General features: G+C 37.9%; 1 protein-coding gene across 5 annotated transcripts in view; it reads right to left on the bottom strand.

The window, feature by feature from the left end:
- The window catches only part of DECR1 (2,4-dienoyl-CoA reductase 1), a 68289-nt gene that overhangs the window by 12332 nt on the left and 37508 nt on the right, over window positions 1–18449 (bottom strand). For 2 of the 5 annotated variants that reach the window (XM_055286718.2, XM_055286720.2), the window contains exons 7-11: window positions 14935–15007; window positions 12745–12891; window positions 6019–6081; window positions 5870–5921; window positions 4099–4934 (exon numbers count right to left, since the gene is read on the bottom strand). In XM_055286718.2, coding sequence (XP_055142693.1) covers window positions 4846–4934; window positions 5870–5921; window positions 6019–6081; window positions 12745–12891; window positions 14935–15007 — 424 coding nt within the window. In that variant the 3' untranslated portion in view covers window positions 4099–4845. Of the gene's footprint in view, window positions 1–4098; window positions 4935–5754; window positions 5922–6018; window positions 6082–12744; window positions 12892–14934; window positions 15008–18449 lie in introns of those variants that run through there. The other 3 variants (XR_008659028.2, XM_055286719.2, XM_055286722.2) reach the window with 2 other exon arrangements.

Raw genomic sequence — 18449 nt, 5'->3', positions numbered from 1 at the left:
CTCAAAAAAAAAAAAAAAAAAGCAAATTAAAACCAATTAGATGCCACCACACACTCATAGAAAGACTCAAAGTAAAGAGAATCTGAATGCTCACTACTGGTGAGGATGCAGCACAGTGGAAGTTCCCAAACAGCTTGGTGGGAGGTTAAATTGTGAATAGTCTTGGAAGCCATTTGACAGTATCTACTAAATTTGAACACCAGCATACCCTAAAACCCAGCAATTTCACTTCTAGATATTACCAGTCTAACAGAGAAAGGTGTATATATTTTCACCAAAAGAATAGAATGTTCACGGCAGCTTTGTATTTGGCATAGCCTCAAACTAGAAACAATCCAAATGTCCACTAAGAGCAGAGCTAACAAATAAATTGTGGTATATTCATACATACCTTATATTCTATGGAATATAACAATGAGAATGCATAAGCAATTATTACACAGAAAGAAAGCCAAAAAACAGAAGAATACATATTGTGTGATTCTATTTATATAAATCTCAAAACAGCTTAACGATGGGGTTAGAAGTCAAGACAGTGGTTAGTTGTGAGAAGGAGGAAAGGAGTCGCAATGGTGGGCAGAAGGGAGGCTTCTGGGTTCCTGGTAATGTTTCTTGACCTGGAGAATGGTTACCTGAGTGCACTCATATTGTAATAATTCACGATTTGTGCATTTTTAGAAGTCATACTTCAACCAACAAGCTAAAAAACATTGATGGGCTTTCTCTTCTTCAAGGCTTTTGTAATGTAACTGTTACGTCCTAAAAACCCTGTTATTGTCTCTTGATTTAAGTTATGATCCCAAGAAATATCTAACTGGGTGACAGACATGAGCTTGACTTACTGTGTGACCTAGGGCAAGTCACATAACTTTCTAGGTCTGCAGTTTCCTCAACTGTAAAATAAAAACATTGAGAATTTGCATTTTCTAAGGCTTTTCCAGCTCTAAAATTCTATTATTCAAAGTCATTAAATTCTCATTGTTTTAGTTTCCACAAGAACAATAAGGAAACAATGGCTGTCACTCTATACCTGAAACATTTCCTGGAGGTGGTTTCACATGTTAATGGTAAGATGAGTGATACTGTTACCAATAATCTTTAATTTACTGAGTATTAACTCTTCCACTAGTACAATAGAAGCAGGACTCTTACAGAAGGTATTGAGTGACAAAGTAATAATTCTTAAGGTGAACATTGATGTGGTTACAGCCCACATGTGGTCTGTCATAGAATACCGTGATTACCCATAAACAATGTTTGTTTCTCTTTCAGACTCAAGAAAAAATATCTGTTAGTCAATATCTCCATGATCTCTCCTCTCTGATCCTCTCTGCCATGCTGGCAAGCTTTGCTTTCTCATCAACCATTTGTAATAACACATAATAATGATGTAATAGATGACTAAGAAAATATTAAAAGAACTATTTTTGTCTTTAACAGAGGAAAAAATTGCAAACTCATACAAATCAAAAATTTTACAATACCCCATTAAGATACCAACAGGTAAAAAAGACAAACAGGAAATTCAAAAGGGTAGAAAAGTATTCAATCTCACTAATAATTAAATAAGTTTTTAATGGTACTATCATTTGTTATGTGCAAAATTGGTGAATAGTTTTCATTGCTGGCAGGTATTTGTTGAAACGGGCACTGTCACACATTACTCAGGGGGGTTTAAACTCACACAAATCTTTGGAATAACAATTGGATATGTATATCAAAAAAAGTTTAGAAGCTTCATAACTTTGATTAATAATACCACTGCTAGAAATGAGGAAAAAAATTCCAAATTCTAAAAATGTGTTATACATAAAAACGTTCATAGTTTTATTTATAATACTGAAAAATAAAAGTAACCTGTGATCTCACTTATGTATGGCAACAAATAAAGTTGAACTCATGGAAGTAGAAAGTAGAATGATGTTTGGCCGGGCACGGTGGCTCACGCCTGTAATCCCAGCACTTTGGGAGGCCTAGGCAGGCGGATCACCTGAGGTCAGGAGTTCAAGACCAGCCTGGCTAACATGGTGAAACCCTGTTTCTACTAAAACTATGAAATATTAGCCAGGCATGGTGACATGCACCTATAATCCCAGCTACTCAGGATGCTGAGGCAGGAGAATCGCTTGAACCCGGGAGGTGGAGGTTGCAGTGAGCCGAGATCATGACACTGCACTCCACTTTGGGCAACAAGAGTGAGACACTGTCTCAAAAAAAAAAGAAAAGAAAGTAGAATGATGGTTTACTAGAGGTTGAGGGAGTGGGAAGAAGGGGGTTTCTGATCAAAGTGTACAAAATTTCAGATAGAAAGAACAGGTTTTAAGATCTACCGCAGGGTGACTACAGTCAATAATAATGTACTGTATATTTAAAAATAACTAATAAAAGTAAATTTCATACATGTTAGACCTAAAACCATAAAAACCCTAGAAGAAAACCTAGGCAATACCATTCAGGACATAGGCATGGACAAGGACTTCATGTCTAAAACACCAAAAGCAATGGCAACAAAAGCCAAAATTGACAAATGGGATCTAATTAAACTAAAGAGCTTCTGCACAGCAAAAGAAACTACCATCAGAGTGAACAGGCAACCTACAGAATGGGAGAAAATTTTTGCAACCTACTCATCTGACAAAGGGCTAATATCCAGAATCTACAATGAACTCAAACAAATCTACAAGAAAAAAACAAACAACCCCATCAAAAAGTGGGCGAAGGACATGAACAGACACTTCTCAAAAGAAGATATTTATGCAGCCAAAAAACACATGAAAAAATGCTCATCATCACTGGCCATCAGAGAAATGCAAATCAAAACCTCAATGAGATACCATCTCACACCAGTTAGAATGGCCATCATTAAAAAGTCAGGAAACAACAGGTGCTGGACAGGATGTGGAGAAATAGGAACACTTTTACACTGTTGGTGGGACTGTAAACTAGTTCAACCATTGTGGAAGTCAGTGTGGCAATTCCTCAGGGAGCTAGAACTAGAAATACCATTTGACCCAGCCATCCCATTACTGGGGATATACCCAAAGGACTATAAATCATGCTGCTATAAAGACACATGCACACGTATGTTTATTGCGGCACTATTCACAATAGCAAAGAGTTGGAACCAACCCAAATGTCCAACAATGATAGACTGATTAAGAAAATGTGGCACATATACACCATGGAATACTATGCAGCCATAAAAAATGATGAGTTCATGTCCTTTGTAGGGACATGGATGAAACTGGAAACCATCATTCTCAGTAAACTATCGCAAGGACAAAAAACCAAACACCGCATGTTCTCACTCATAGGTGGGAATTGAACAATGAGAACTCATGGACACAGGAAGGGGAACATCACACTCTGGGGACTGTTGCAGGGTTGGGGGAGAGGGGAGGGACAGCATTAGGAGATATACCTAATGCTAAATGACGAGTTAATGGGTGCAGCAAACCAACATGGCACATGGATACATATGTAACAAACCTGCACATTGTGCACATGTACCCTAAAACCTAAAGTATAATAATAAAATAAAAAAAAAAGTAAATTTCAAATGTCTCTCCATAAAGGCCAATAGGTAAGAGAGGTGATAGATATGTTAATTAGCTTGATTTAATCATTCCACATTGTATACATATATTGAAACATCACACTGTACCCCTTAAATGTACAGCGCACCCCATATAATGAATTCAATTATGATTTGCCAATCAAAAGCAATATTAATAATAATTTTAAAATGCATTGGCAAGGGAGGCGTTAGCATTCTTGAAAAACATTAAAAAACAAAAAATTTTAAAACAAAAGCCAGGCTCAGTGGCTCATGCCTGTAACCCCAGAACTTTGGGAGGCCAACGCAGGAGGATCACTTGAGGTCAGGAGTTCAAGACCAGCCTGATAAATATAGCAAGACATTGTCTCTATAAAAATTTAAAAAGATAAAAATAATAAATATAAATAACCCTATTTCCAATAAATTAAATAATGATACATCGAAACAATAGAACACTAAAAGTAATATTTATCTTAAAAAGGATCTGATTTATCATATAATCTGAATTGTTTTTTTTTTTAAAAAGGTTGAGACAACACTGGAAGAAAAATAATATTTATTAAGTTATATAAATGTAAACATTTAGTATAAATTTAACCAGAAACAGAAATATGGCTATATTGGTGGAATCAGTGGAGGGAAAGAGTGTGTCTTTGTGTGTTTGGTGAGAGATGGGTGGGAAGGTGGGTTTGGAAATGGAATGAGTGATAAACCATCACTATTGGCGTGTGAACACAATATCAACACAATAGTGTGATAGTGAATAATCTCACGAGATCTGATGGTTTTATAAATGGGAGTTCCCCTGCACAAGCTCTCTTGCGTGCCGCCACGTGAGACATGACTTTGCTCCTAACTCACCTTCTGCCATGATTGTGAGGCCTCCCTAGCCATGCTGAACTGTGAGTCAATGAAACCTCTTTCTTTTATAAATTACCCAGTTTTGGTTATGTCTTCATTAGCAGCATGAGAACAGACTAATACACAGGATTAGTACTAAAGGTAAAATGGAGACTAGGTACCTGTCTGCGTTTTATTTTGAGAGTATTGTATTGCAAGCATGTGGAGAAAAAGTGTAACAGCCTAAAGAAAAGCCCAGCAAAAATCAGTATAATTGGAAATGTCAGACCACTTATTCCAAACCTATAATATCCCCCTATATGTACACAATTAAATGTAATAAATGTAATTTATGTACACAATTAACTGTCAATGTAATTGGGGTTTCCATGGGGCTTGTGGCATATAAATTCAACCAGGAAAACTGGATTCCTTTGCAGATTTATTCAGATGAAGTAAGACGGAAGCTGGTTTCCTCTCGTGTCAACTTGGACAATGGGGATAGTCAGTCTAGTGAACATGTTATAACTGACTCCTGGGAAAGCAAAATGGACATTTTAAAAATATAGGCTCAAAAGTATAGCTCTGTAGACTTGAGACTTTGGATTCATTATTATTTGATTTTCAGGATGACAAATTAGTCAAACCAAATATGAAATTTAATCAAATGATACACAAAAATATTTTATAGACTTTCTTTACCTCTTTTACCCAGAGAAATCTATTCTTCTTTTAGAGCTGGGATGGCATGCTATCTCCTAGGCATCACATTCTCTAAACTCTGGAGACAGAATGAATTACTTCCTCCTCCACACTTAAATACTGCTAGAATAATACTTATCGTTATATACCATAAATAATTATTTATAAGTTTGACTATCTTGCTGGATAATGAATTTCAAAAGGGCAAGGGCTATAGCTTATTCAGTACTAAATAAAATGCCTGGCTACAAATAGGTCCTAGTAAAAACTAAAGGTTTGAGTTAACACTGAGTTACCCAAAGAAGATAATTCACAAGTCCAATGAAAAGAAAATATACTGGAAAGGCAAAGTCTATTGTATTTAGTGCGTAACCTCTAATTTCTTTCTTTTAGGCCCTATCAATATAGGTATAGTATAATATGTAACTCAAATGCTACCCCCACCATTGAGTTTCTCCTGATTTTCCAAGTCACAACGATCTGTTCTCGCCGCACTTCTAAGCACTTTTTACCTCTATCAGTAGGTAAAGAGGAGCCTTTACCTACTCTCCCCATGCCTCCTTTTTTTTTTAATGTTTTGAAGGACTAGATTTCATTTTATTTCTTTGAATATACAATGGCTATCACTGGCCTGGCACATAATACATATTCAATGAATGTTAATTAAGAATTTATTAGACTTGAAATAGTCAAAAGATGAGAGAAAATTTGTTTCATTTCTATTCCCTTTTCTGTAACCAAGATGAAGGCCAAAGTGGTCTTAGGAACCTTTTGTCTTCCTGATGAGTCCTTCTATGGTGTCCCACTGGTCCTTGGTGACCTAAGACAAAAAGATGTCAATTTAATGTGCTTTTTACATGTTTTTAAAGCTTAGTATCATAGCTGCTGATATTACATTATACACACAAAAGCATTACCTTTCTCAGGTTGTTGAATTCCCCTGAAATAAGTACTTCCTCTCCACCATCAAATTTAATGACCTGGAAAAAACAAATTTTTAAACTCTGAAACTAACTCTTTTTAAAAAGTTTCTGAACCACTAGCCATTTTCCCATACTAATTGGATGGAATATCTCTTTGGCACTTTAAATCTAGCCCAAATTTTCAAGATAAAACTCATGATTAAACCTAAATTGATTACTCAGCTTATAATTCTATTTCTAACATCTCCCAATTTCAAATATCTACCCAGTATTGAAGATCATCTCAAAAGTATATCTACCAAGGTAACCTGCATCTATTAATTTATCACTTGATATGGTTTGGCTGTGTCCCCACAAAAATCTCATCTTGAATTGTAATCCTCAATCTCTCTCTCTGTCTCTCTTTTTTCTCTCTCTCCCTCCCTTTATCTCTATTGCCTGCCACCATGTTAAGTTATGACTCTTTCCCTTCAGCCATAATTGTAAGTTTCCTGAGCCCTCCTCAGACATGCAGAAGAGTGAGTCAATTAAACCTCTTTTCTTTTTGTTTATTATACTTGAAGTTCTAGAGTACAATGTGCACAATGTGCAGTTTTGTTACATATGTATACATGTGCCATGTTGGTGTGCTGCAACCATTAACTTGTCATATACATTAGGTATATGTACATTACTATCCCTCCCCCCTCCTCCCACCCCATGACAGGACCCCGTGTGTGATGTTCACCACCCTGTGTCCAAGTGTTCTCATTGTTCAATTCCCACTTAAGAGTGAGAACATGCGGTTTGGTTTTCTGTCCTTGTGAGAGTTTACGCAGAATCATGGTTTCCAGCTTCATCCATGTTCCTACAAAGGACACAAACTCATCCTTTTTTATGTCTGCATAGTATTCCATGATGTATATGTGCCACATTTTCTTAATCCAGTCTATCATTGATAGACATTTGGGTTGGTTCCAAGTCTTTGCTATTGTGAATAGTACTGCAGTAAACATATGTGTGCATGTGTCTTTACAGCAGCATGATTTATAAATCTTTGGGTATATACCCAGTAATGGGATGGCTGGGTCAAATGGTATTTCTACTTCTAGATCCTTGAGGAATCACCACACGGTCTTCCACAATGGTTTAACTAGTTTACAGTCCCACAAACAGTGTAAAAGTGTTCCTATTTGTCCACATCCTCTCCAGCACCTGTTGTTTCCTGACTCTTTAATGAACGCCACTCTAACTGGTGTGAGATGGTATCTCACTGTGGTTTTGATTTGCATTTCTCTGATGGCCAGTGATGATGAGCATTTTTTCATGTGTCTGTTGGCTGCATAAATATCTTCTTTTGAGAGGTGTCTGTTCATACACTTTGCCCACTTTGTGATGGGGTTGTTTGATTTTTTTGTGGTAAATTTAAGTTCTTTGTAGATTCTGGATATTAGCCCTTTGTCAGATGGGTAGATTGTAAACATTTTCTTCCATTCTGTAGGTTGCCTGTTCACTCTGATGGTAGTTTCTTTTGCTGTGCAGAAGCTCTTTAGTTTAATTAGATCCCATTTGTCTATTTTGGCTTTTGTGGCCATTGCTTTTGGTGTTTTAGTCATGAAGCCCTTGCCCATGCCTATGTCCTGAATGGTATTGCCTAGGTTTTCTTCTAGGGTTTTTATGGTTTCAGGTCTAACATTTCAGTCTTTAATCCATCTTGAATTAATTTTTGTATAAGGAGTAAGGAAGGGATCCAGTTTCAGCTTTCTACATATGGCTAGCCAGTTTTCCCAGCAACATTTATTAAACAGGGAATCCTTTCCCCATTTCTTCTATTTGTCAGGCTTCTCAAAGATCAGATGGTTGTGGATGTGTGGTATTATTTCTGAGGGCTCTGTTCTGTTCCATTGATCTATATCTCTGTTTTGGTACCAGTACCATGCTGTTTTGGTTACTGTAGCCTTGTAGTATAGTTTGAAGTCAGGTAGTGTGATGACTCCAGCTTTGTTCTCTTGGCTTAGGATTGTCTTGGCAATGCAGGCTCTTTTTTGGTTCCATATGAACTTTAAAAGTAGTTTTTTTCAATTCTGTGAAGAAAGTCATTGGTAGCTTGCTGGGGATGGCACTGAATCTATAAATTACCTTGCCAAGTGTGGCCATTTTCACACATTGATTCTTCCTATCCATGAGCATGGAATGTTCTTCCATTTGTTTGTGTCCTCTTTTATTTTACTGAGCAGTGGTTTGTAGTTCTCCTTGAAGAGGTCCTTCACATCCCTTGTAAGTTGGATTCCTAAGTATTTTATTTTCTTTGAAGCAATTGTGAATGGGAGTTCACTCATGATTTGGCCCTCTGCTTGTCCATTATTGTTGTGAAAAATGCTTGTGATTTTTGCACATTGATTTTGTATCCTGAGACTTTGCTGAAGTTGCTTATCAGCTTAAGGAGATTTTGGGCTGAGATGATGGGGTTTTCTAAATATACAATCATGTCATCTGCAAACAGGGACAATTTGACTTCCTCTTTTCCTAACTGAATACCCTTTATTTATTTCTCCTGCCTGACTGCCCTGACCAGAACTTTCAACACTATGTTGAATAGGAGTGGTGAGAGAGGGCATCCCTGTCTTGTGCCAGTTTTCAAAGAGAATGCTTCCAGTTTTCGCCCACTGGCTGTGGGTTTGTCATAAATAGCTCTTATTATTTTGAGACATGTCCCATCAATACCTAGTTTATTGAGAGTTTTTAGCATGAAGGTTGTTGAATTTTGTCAAAGGCCTTTTCTGCATCTATTGAGATAATCATGTGGTTTTTGTCTTTGGTTCTGTTTATATGCTGGATTATGTTTATTGATTTGCATATGTTGAACCAGCCTTGCATCCCAGGGATGAAGCCAACTTGATCGTGATGGATAAGCTTTTTGATGTGCTGCTGGATTTGGTTTGCCAGTATTTTATTGAGGATTTTTGCATCAATGTTCATCAGGAATATTGGTCTAAAATTCTCTTTTTTTGTTGTTGTGTCTCTTTCAGGCTTTGGTATCAGGATGATGCTGGCCTCATAAAATGAGTCAGGGAGGACTCCCTCTTTTTCTATTGATTGGAATAGTTTCAGAAGGAATGGTACCAGCTCCTCTTTGTACCTCTGGCAGAATTTGGCTGTGAATCTGTCTGGTCCTGGACTTTTTTTGGTTGGTAGGCTTTTAATTATTGCCTCAATTTCAGAGTGTGTTATTGGTGTATTCAGGGATTCAACTTCTTCCTAGTTTAGTCTTGGGAGGGCGTATGTGTCCAGGAATGTATCTATTTCTTCCGGATTTTCTAGTTTATTTGCATAATGGTGTTTATAGTATTCTCTGTTTGTATCTCTGTGGGATCAGTGGTGATATCCCCTTTATCATTTTTTATTGCGTCTATTTGATTCTTCACTCTTTCCTTCTTTATTAGTCTTGCTAGCAGTCTATCAATTTTGTTGGTCTTTTCAAAAAAACAGCTCCTGGATTTGTTGATTTTTTTGAAGGGTTTTTTTGTCTCTGTCTCCTTCAGCTCTGCTCTGATCTTAGTAATTTCTTGCCTTCTGCTAGCTTTTGAATGTGTTTGCTCTTGCTTCTCTAGTTCTTTTAATTGTGATGTTATGGTGTCAATTTTAGATCTTCCCTGCTTTCTCTTGTGGGCATTTAGTGCTATAAATTTCCCTCTACACACTGCTTTAAATGTGTCCCAGAGATTCTGCTGTTATGTCTTTGTTCTCATTGGCTTCAAAGAACATCTTTTTTTCTGCCTTCATTTCGTTATGTACCCAGTATTCATTCAGGAGCAGGTTGTTCAGTTTCCATGTAGTTGAGCGGTTGTGAGTGAGTTTCTTAAACCTGAGTTCTAGTTTGATTGCACTGTGGTCTGAGAAGACAGTTTGCTATAATTTCTGTTCTTTTACATTTGCTGAGGAGTGCTTTACTTCCAACTGTGGTCAATTTTGGAATAGGTGCAATGTGGTACTGAGAAGAATACATATTCTGTTGATTTGGGGTGGAGAGTTCTGTAGATGTCTATTACGTCTGCTTGGTGCAGAGCTGAGTTCAATTCCTGGATATCCTTGTTAACTTTCTGTCTTGTTGTTCTGTCTAATATTGACAGTGGGGCGTTAAAGTCTCCCATTATTATTGTGCGGGAGTCTAAGTCTCTTTGTAGGTCTCTAAGGACTTGCTTTATGAATCTGGGTGCTCTTGTATTGGGTGCTCCTGTATTGGGTGCATATATATTTAGGAGAGTTAGCTCTTCTTGTTGAATTGATCCCTTTACCATTATGTAATGGCCTTCTTTCTCTCTTCTGATCTTTGTTGGTTTAAAGTCTGTTTTATCAGAGACTAGGATTGCAACCCCTGCTTTTTTTTTGTTTTCCATTTGCTTGGTAGGGCTTCCTCTATGCCTTTATTTTGAGCCTATGTGTGTCTCTGCATGTGAGATGGGTCTCCTGAATACAGCACACTGATGGGTCTTGACTCTTTATCCAATTTGCCAGTCTGTGTCTTTTAATTGGAGCATTTAGCCCGTTTGCATTTAAGGTTAATATTGTTATGTGTGAATTTGATCCTGTCATTATGATGTTAGCTGGTTATTTTGCTTGTTAGTTGATGCAGTTTCTTCCTAGCATTGATGGTCTCTACAATTTGGCCTGTTTTTGCAGTGGCTAGTACCAGTTGCTCCTTTCCATGTTTAGTGCTTCCTTCAGGAGCTCTTGTAAGGCAGGCCTGGTGGTGACAAAATCTCTCAGCATTTGCTTGTCTGTAAAGGATTTTATTTCTCCTTCACTTGTGAAGCTTAGTTTGGCTGGATATGAAATTCTGGGTTGAAAATTATTTTCTTTAAGAATGTTGAATATTGGCCCCCACTTTCTTCTGGCTTGTAGTTTCTGCCGAGAGATCCGCTGTTAGTCTGATGGGCTTCCCTTTGTGGGTAACCCAACCTTTCTCTCTGGCTGCCCTTAGCATTTTTTCCTCATTTCAACTTTGGTCAATCTGACAATTATGTGTCTTGGAGTTGCTCTTCTCAAGGAGTATCTTTGTAGCGTTCTCTGTATTTCCTGAATTTGAACGTTGGCCTGCCTTGGTAGGTTGGGGAAATTCTCCTGGATAATAATCTGAAGAGTGTTTTCCAACGTGGTTCCAGTCTCCCTGTCACTTTCAGTACACCAATCAGATGTAGATTTGGTCTTTTCACATAGTCCCATATTTCTTGGAGGCTTTGTTCATTTCTTTTTACTCTTTTTTCTCTAAGCTTCTCTTCTCGCTTCATTTCATTCGATTTTCAATCACTGATACACTTTCCTCCACTTGATTGCATCAGCTACTGAAGCTTGTTCATGTGTCACGTATTTCTCATGCCATGGTATTCAGCTCCATCAGGTCATTTAAGGTCTTCTCTACGCTGTTTATTCTAGTTAGCCATTCGTCTAATCTTTCATCAAGGTTTTCAGCTTTTTTGCGATGGGTTCGAACATCTTCCTTTAGCTCAGAGAAGTTTGTTATTACCGATCGTCTGAAGCCTTCTTCTCTCAACTCGTCAAAGTCATTCTCCGTCCAGCTTTGTTCCATTGCTGGCAAGGAGCTGCATTCCTTTGGAAGAGAAGAGGTGCTCTGATTTTTAGAATTTTCAGCTTTTCTGCTCTGGTTTCTCCCCATCTTTGTGGTTTTATCTACCTTTGGTCTTTCATGATGGTGACATACAGATGGGGTTTTGGTGTGGATTTCCTTTGTTTGTTAGTTTTCCTTCTAACAGTCAGGACCCTGAGCTGCAGGTCTGTTGGAGTTTGCTGGATGTCCCCTCCAGACACTGTTTGCCTGGGTATCACCAGCGGAGGCTGCAGAACAGCAAATGTTGCAGAATGGCAAATGTTGCTACCTGATCCTTCCTCTGGAAGCTTCGTCTCAGAGGGGCACCTGGCTGTATGAGGTGTCAGTCGGCCCCTACTAGGAGGTGTCTCCCAGTTAGGCTACTCAGGGGTCAAGGGCCCAGTTGAGGGGGCAGTCTGTCCGTTCTCAGATCTCAAACTCCGTGCTGGGAGAACCACTACTCTCTTCAAAGCTGTCAGTTACAGACGTTTAAGTCTGCAGAAGTTTCTGCTGCCTTTTGTTCAGCTATGCCCTGACCCCAGAGGTGGAGTCTACAGAGGTAGGCAGGCAGGCCTCCTTGAGCTGTGGTGGGCTCCACCAAGTTCGAGCTTCCAGGCCACTTTGTTTACCTACTCAAACCCCAGCATTGGCAGACACCCCTCCCCCAGTCTCGCTGCCACCCTGCAGTTCTATTTCAGGCTGCTGTGCTAGCAGTGAGCGAGGCTCTGTGGGCGTGTGACCCTCTGAGCCAGATGCGGGATATAATCTCCTGGTGTGCCGTTTGCTAAGACCATTGGAAAAGTGCAGTATTAGGGTGGGAGTGTCCCGATTTTCCAGGTACCGTCTGTCAGGGCTTCCCTTGGTTAGGAAAGGGAATTCCCCGACCCCCTGCACTTCCCTTAAGCCTCTTTTCTTTATAAATTACACAGTCTCAGGTATGTCTTTAGCAGTGTGAGAACGGACTAATACATCACTGAATAAATGTCATAGGCTAAACAATATATATAATATTTTTATATTATTTACAACTAAATACATATTTACATTCAGCATTGTCAGGATTGGTTCCACAACAAACCTCCCTGCTCCAAACACACTTCTGAAAAAAAAAGTGAAGAGAAATAAACAACGCTTACTGCTCCATTAATCCAAGAAGCATAATCACTACAAAGGAAAGCAGCAAGATTTGCGAGTTCTTCTACAGTCCCCAGGCGACCACAGGGAATTCTGTCAATCATTTCTTTCTCAAATGTTCCAGTTGGGTCCATACGGCTAAAGGCACCCTTAGAAATTAAGAAAACAATTAGGCTGTGTTGGGTTTTTCAATCAACTCTTTTCCTACTCAAGAAAAAAATGTGTATAAAATGGCATGTTACCATGCAGCTTAAAACCTTAGGCTTTGTAAGTAAAAAAGAATTTCACCAAATTCTTCTTAAAAAAAATAGATCACTGGAAAATATAACCCTTTTAATCTTAGTTTCTTCCATGTAAAATGAGGATATCTATCTTAGTTACCTCACAAAATTGTTGTAAGCATCAAATGAAAAAATGTATATAAAGGTATCCTGAAATATGTACAAGCTTAGGTGGTAAAGGCAGTGGTATTACTGGCTTTTCATTTAATAAACACAGAAAAGTGGCTCATAGGAAATATTTAAGAGGAATTTCCTTTTCTTTCACCCCAAAATATTGGAAAAGGAAGAAAACAAGTATGTAGAAATTCAATTAGATTCTAGAGAGAGAAAAACTACTACTAAATTGGCCAATTTGCTTTCTGTCAATGATGTGAAGGAACAGACCAAGATGAATTATGGATGTGCACTGATTAATAAAAACAACTGGATTTTTCTGTACTAGTGCCTTTAAGTTTAGGTGGCAGTTTTCCTCAACAATGCAGCTGTAAGACAGAACAAACACTCAGAGGACTCCACGAGAGACCTCCAGTTCTTCCCAGGAGGTTATAAAGCCCAGAGACAAGGGGTTGCAACTAGTCCCAGTCCTGGTTCTAAAAAGTGCATGCCAGGGAGTTTCTACACTTCAGTCTTCTTTTAATCTCTTTAACAGTAAATAGTTATTATTTGGGTACAACTCCTCTCTCCGTGGCTAGACTGTAAACTCCTTAGTGGCAAGCACTTTCTCAGAGATATTTCTGTATCTTTCTCAGTACCCCTGGATACAGTGAACAGTCAATAAATATAGGTTAAATAACTAAAATGCAGGTGATTTTTCCCTAGATATTGGGGTCTTGGAGAGAAGCGTTTGTGTCTATAAGCCTCTTTTCAGATATGCTTAGGACAGGGTCACCCTGAATCATGTGTTTTAATGTATGTTTTTAAGTTTCTTTCCACTAATTTTATTAGACTGTTTAGTATTGAATTGTCAAATAAATAAGACAGTCAATCAAGTTTCAATCACTCAGGAAGTTTTTATTTCTATTTCCCATCCTTTAAACTACTAAATAAACTAATATGGCCATTTCCAAGTTATTATTGAATACCCAGAGCTACCTATAACCCAATTATCCCTTAGTATTATTTTCCAATATGTTTACACAACTGAAACAAGTTACCAAATTTTGCCTGGTCTTTCAACATTACATCTGGTTGGCATTATAAATACTTGCTTTAGGTGAAAACCAAAAGAAGTGTGAGAGTGAAGTTATTTGGGGATAATGAGAGAGCAGAGAAGCTGTGGACATTCTGAGCAACATCTGTAACAACATTAGAGATAATTACAAGTTGCAATGAGTATCCGCAAGGATTATTACTTATAGGTAAAATCTATGCTGTCAGAAGGACTTATAATCAGAGAGATGTGGGCGTTAGATGACATGCATAATTGACTGAGAGTGAAAGGGCACAAGCATGAGTCAAGGAAAATGCTACCTACCTATAGCAAGACAAAGCCTGTATAATAAGTTACCAAAGCATCTCTCAAACTAAAAATATAGTTACATTCCCTTGATTTTTTTTAAAAAAGGATGTCAGACAATGTAAGAGCCTTTAAAATGTCGTGAAAGTTAACAAATACAGCACAGTAACAGACCATTGAAACAAATCAAAGTGCCAACATTGATGGCATAAAAGATCCCAAAAGATTAAGACACTGAAATTGACATTATGAAGAAATTGCATAGCTGCTATATTCCTGCCCGCCTCCTTATTTCTTATATTCGATAATGAATAAAGGCAAAGGCCTCTTCCCTAGAACCAGGCTTCTAAACCCAGGCATCTCTGGAAAGTCCTTTACACAACAACCAGAATATATCTATCAGCGTTTCATTATTTAATCATTCACAATGTGGTAACAAGCAAAATACAACTTACTTTGGTTTTTATAGGCCCTGGTTGAATCACATTGAAACGCATTCCATATTTACCCCATTCAGCTGCAAGAGACCTAAAAATTAAAATCAACAACATACATTCTCAAATATTATACCATATGTTTAAAAACAGCAATAACTGAGACTCGCTAGATGTTTACTACATGCCAGAGATTACAACCCCAACAGGTAGGTACTATTACTGTTCCCTATATTACAGATAATGTAACTAAGGCACAGAGAGGTTAAATCATTTTCTCTATGTCATATGGCCAATTTGTCAATCTCGAGAGGTCTAGCTTCAGTCTGTACCCTTAGTCACTCTACTGTACAACCTAACCTTTACATTTTAGTGTCCTTAACCACTATGCTATACCACCTACCATTTGTAGTTTAGAATATGAAGTCCAATGTCAATATACATTTTTAGAGTAGGTATTCATTATTCACATAAACACGTGAGTGCTTCATGCCCTTCCCTCACATTTTCTGAAGTTCAGTCTTGTACTTACAAAGTACATTATAACTTTACTCATAGCCCTGTACATTGGATTACAATGTCTGTAACATCACAAGTGCTTTATTTGAGAAAAAGATTACATCGATTGAAAATATAAACCACATCCATGTCTAACCAGGCTTTAATATAATTGTTGAACCAAATTTGAAAGGAAATAGGAATCTAACAAAATCTTGCCTAATGTCCTGAAGAAAAATATAACACTAATAGCAAACAAAGAACTTCAAAGGAACTTGTTTTAAAAGCTTACTTCACAGATAGCTCTTTTAAAATCTAAATTCATTTTAGGAATTTACATTCATATGCATATTTGTGTGTATATATACTTAATGTAATTTCAAATAATGACAAGGTAGCTTAAAAGAATACATATAATGCAAATGAGGAAGACAGGATAATTTGAAAGGAAGAAGGAAAGAAAAAAAGCAAGATAGAGAGAAAAGCCAGGATAACGAAATATAACGGAGCCAAGAATGAAGCTAATATCTAAATGTACTGAAGTGTGTGATGTTCCATATAACTGCAATAGTCACATCACAAATTTGTATCTGTTCTTCCCATGACTCTATACAAAAAAGGTAAGCCTAATCAGTTACACAATCCACAGTACCCATAAAGAAAAAGCAAGCTAAATGCTCAGGAAAAGCACAATTGTTTCTAGTACGAAAAATTGTTTAAGTCTTTCTAGACTTACAAAAGGAAAATTGTGTAGCATAACAATCTCCTTAAGACACTGTATCCTTGCAATAGATAAAATGGGCTAAGTTCAAAGTTGACAAATGGGATCTAATTAAACTAAAGAGCTTCTGCACAGCAAAAGAAACTATCATCAGACTGAACAGGCAACCTACAGAATGGGAGAAAAGCTTTGCAATCTATCTATCTGATAAATGGCTAATATCCAGAATCTACAAAGAACTTAAAGAACTTAAACAAATTAAACTTAAACACAAACAACCCCGTCAAAAAGTGGGGGAAGGATATGAACAGACACTTCTCAAAAGAAGACATTTATGCAGCCAACAAACTATCAAAAAAAAAGCTCATCATCACTGATCATTACAGAAATGCAAGTCAAAACCACAATGAGAAACCATCTCACTTAATGTAAGTTAGAATGGCAATCGTTAAAAAGTCAGGAAAGAACAGATGCTGGAGAGGATGTGGAGAAGTAGGAACACGTTTACACTGTTGGTGGGACTGTAAATTAGTTCAGCCGTTGTGGGAGAGAGTGTGGTGATTCCTCAAGGATCTAGAACTAGAAATACCATTTGACCCAGCCATCCCATTACTGGGTATATACCCAAAGGATTATAAATCATTCTACTATAAAGACACATGCACACATATGTTTATTGCAGCACTGTTCTTAATAGCAAAGACTTAGAACCAACCCAAATGCCCATCAATGATAGACTGGATAAAGAAAATGTGGCACATATACACCATGGAATACTGTGCAGCCATAATAAAGGATGAGTTCATGTACTTTGCAGGGACGTGGATGAAGCTGGAAACCATCGTTCTCAGCAAACTAACACAGGAACAGAAAACCAAATACTGCATGTTCTCACTCATAAGTGGGGGCTGAACAATGAGAACACATGGACACAGGGAGGGGAACATCACACACTGGGTCTATCAAGGGGTGGACAGCTAGGGGAGGGATAGCATTAGGAGAAATACCTAATGTAAATGACGGGTTGGTGGGTGCTGCAAACTACCATGGCACATGTATACTTATGTAACAAACCTGCACATTCTGCACGTGTATCCCAGAACTTAAAGTATAATTTTAAAAAATGGGCTAAGTTCTATGAAACTATCAGACATCCATTAATATAGTCTTACAGCATCATTTCAAAAGCCAATTCAGTAAAACCAGTTCTACAGAATAGGGTACACGTAATCTCAAGATAGCCTGTTAATCTGACTTAATCCATGAATGCATTTTAGAGAAATGGGTGGGCTGTATCTCTTTCAGACAGAACATACATAAAAATTGCTTCTCTGAGTGATGTTTTTGACAAAGTTCATTGCCATAGCTACCCGGGGCATTTATTTATAGTGTATCTACTCTAAATTGCTTCATGTCTTAATAGAATTACTGTACTGAGCAGAGTCTATATTATCCTATGAAAAACTGAGCAACCTGTAAAGAAAATCTGCCTAGAGGAAAAGCCATCCTCTCTGTGCTCAGAGGTGTGCCAGATACATTTGTTCAATTGCTAGCATGATCTTTCAACTGTCATTAAGCTAGCTGATATACCGAAGAATTACTGTAATCTGATAATGAATCCACTCATACAGTTATCTCTGCATGTTAAGATGCTAAGAACAATATATTCAATATGTTAGCCATTATTATTGTTCATTCAACCAATGTTTATTATATACTTACCATGTGTCAATACTATAAATATTGCTTAGCCTCAAATAAAGTCAGTCCCTGCTCTCAAAAGAGCAGTCCCTCCCTCTCAAGAGAGGTGAGCCTGGTTATATAATGAATTAGTTACTAGGCTGGGAATTGTGTGATGTATGCCATACCTGCTTAAAAGAAGAAGAACTTAAGTGGGAGTGACAAGGAAGGCTTCTCTGAAGAGGTAACATTCTGAGCTGATGGGTGAAGAAGGATTAGGAGTTTGCTGCAAGAGGCAGGGGAAAGGAGGAGCTGAGAGATTAAGAAGGTAGGATGGTGACATGGTTTGGCTCTGTGTCCCCACCCAAATCTCACTCTGAATTGTAATAATCCCCACATGTCAAGGGTGGGACCAGGTAGACAAACTGAATCCTGAAGGCAGTTTTCCCCATGGTGTTCTCGTGATAGTGAGTGAGTTCTCACAAGATCTGATAGTTTTATAAGGGGCTTCCCCCTTCACTTGGCACTCATTCTCTTTCTTGCTGCCCTGTGAAGAGGTGCCTTCCACCATCATTCTAAGTTTCCTGAGGCCTCCCTAGCCATGTGGAAACTGTGAGTCAATTAAACCTGTTTTCTT

The sequence above is a fragment of the Symphalangus syndactylus genome, chromosome 7 (genome assembly GCF_028878055.3).
Source record: "Symphalangus syndactylus isolate Jambi chromosome 7, NHGRI_mSymSyn1-v2.1_pri, whole genome shotgun sequence".
NCBI lineage: Eukaryota > Metazoa > Chordata > Mammalia > Primates > Hylobatidae > Symphalangus > Symphalangus syndactylus.
The sequence above is the reverse complement of the archived record's forward strand: the minus strand, read 5'-3'. Positions and strand labels throughout refer to the sequence as shown.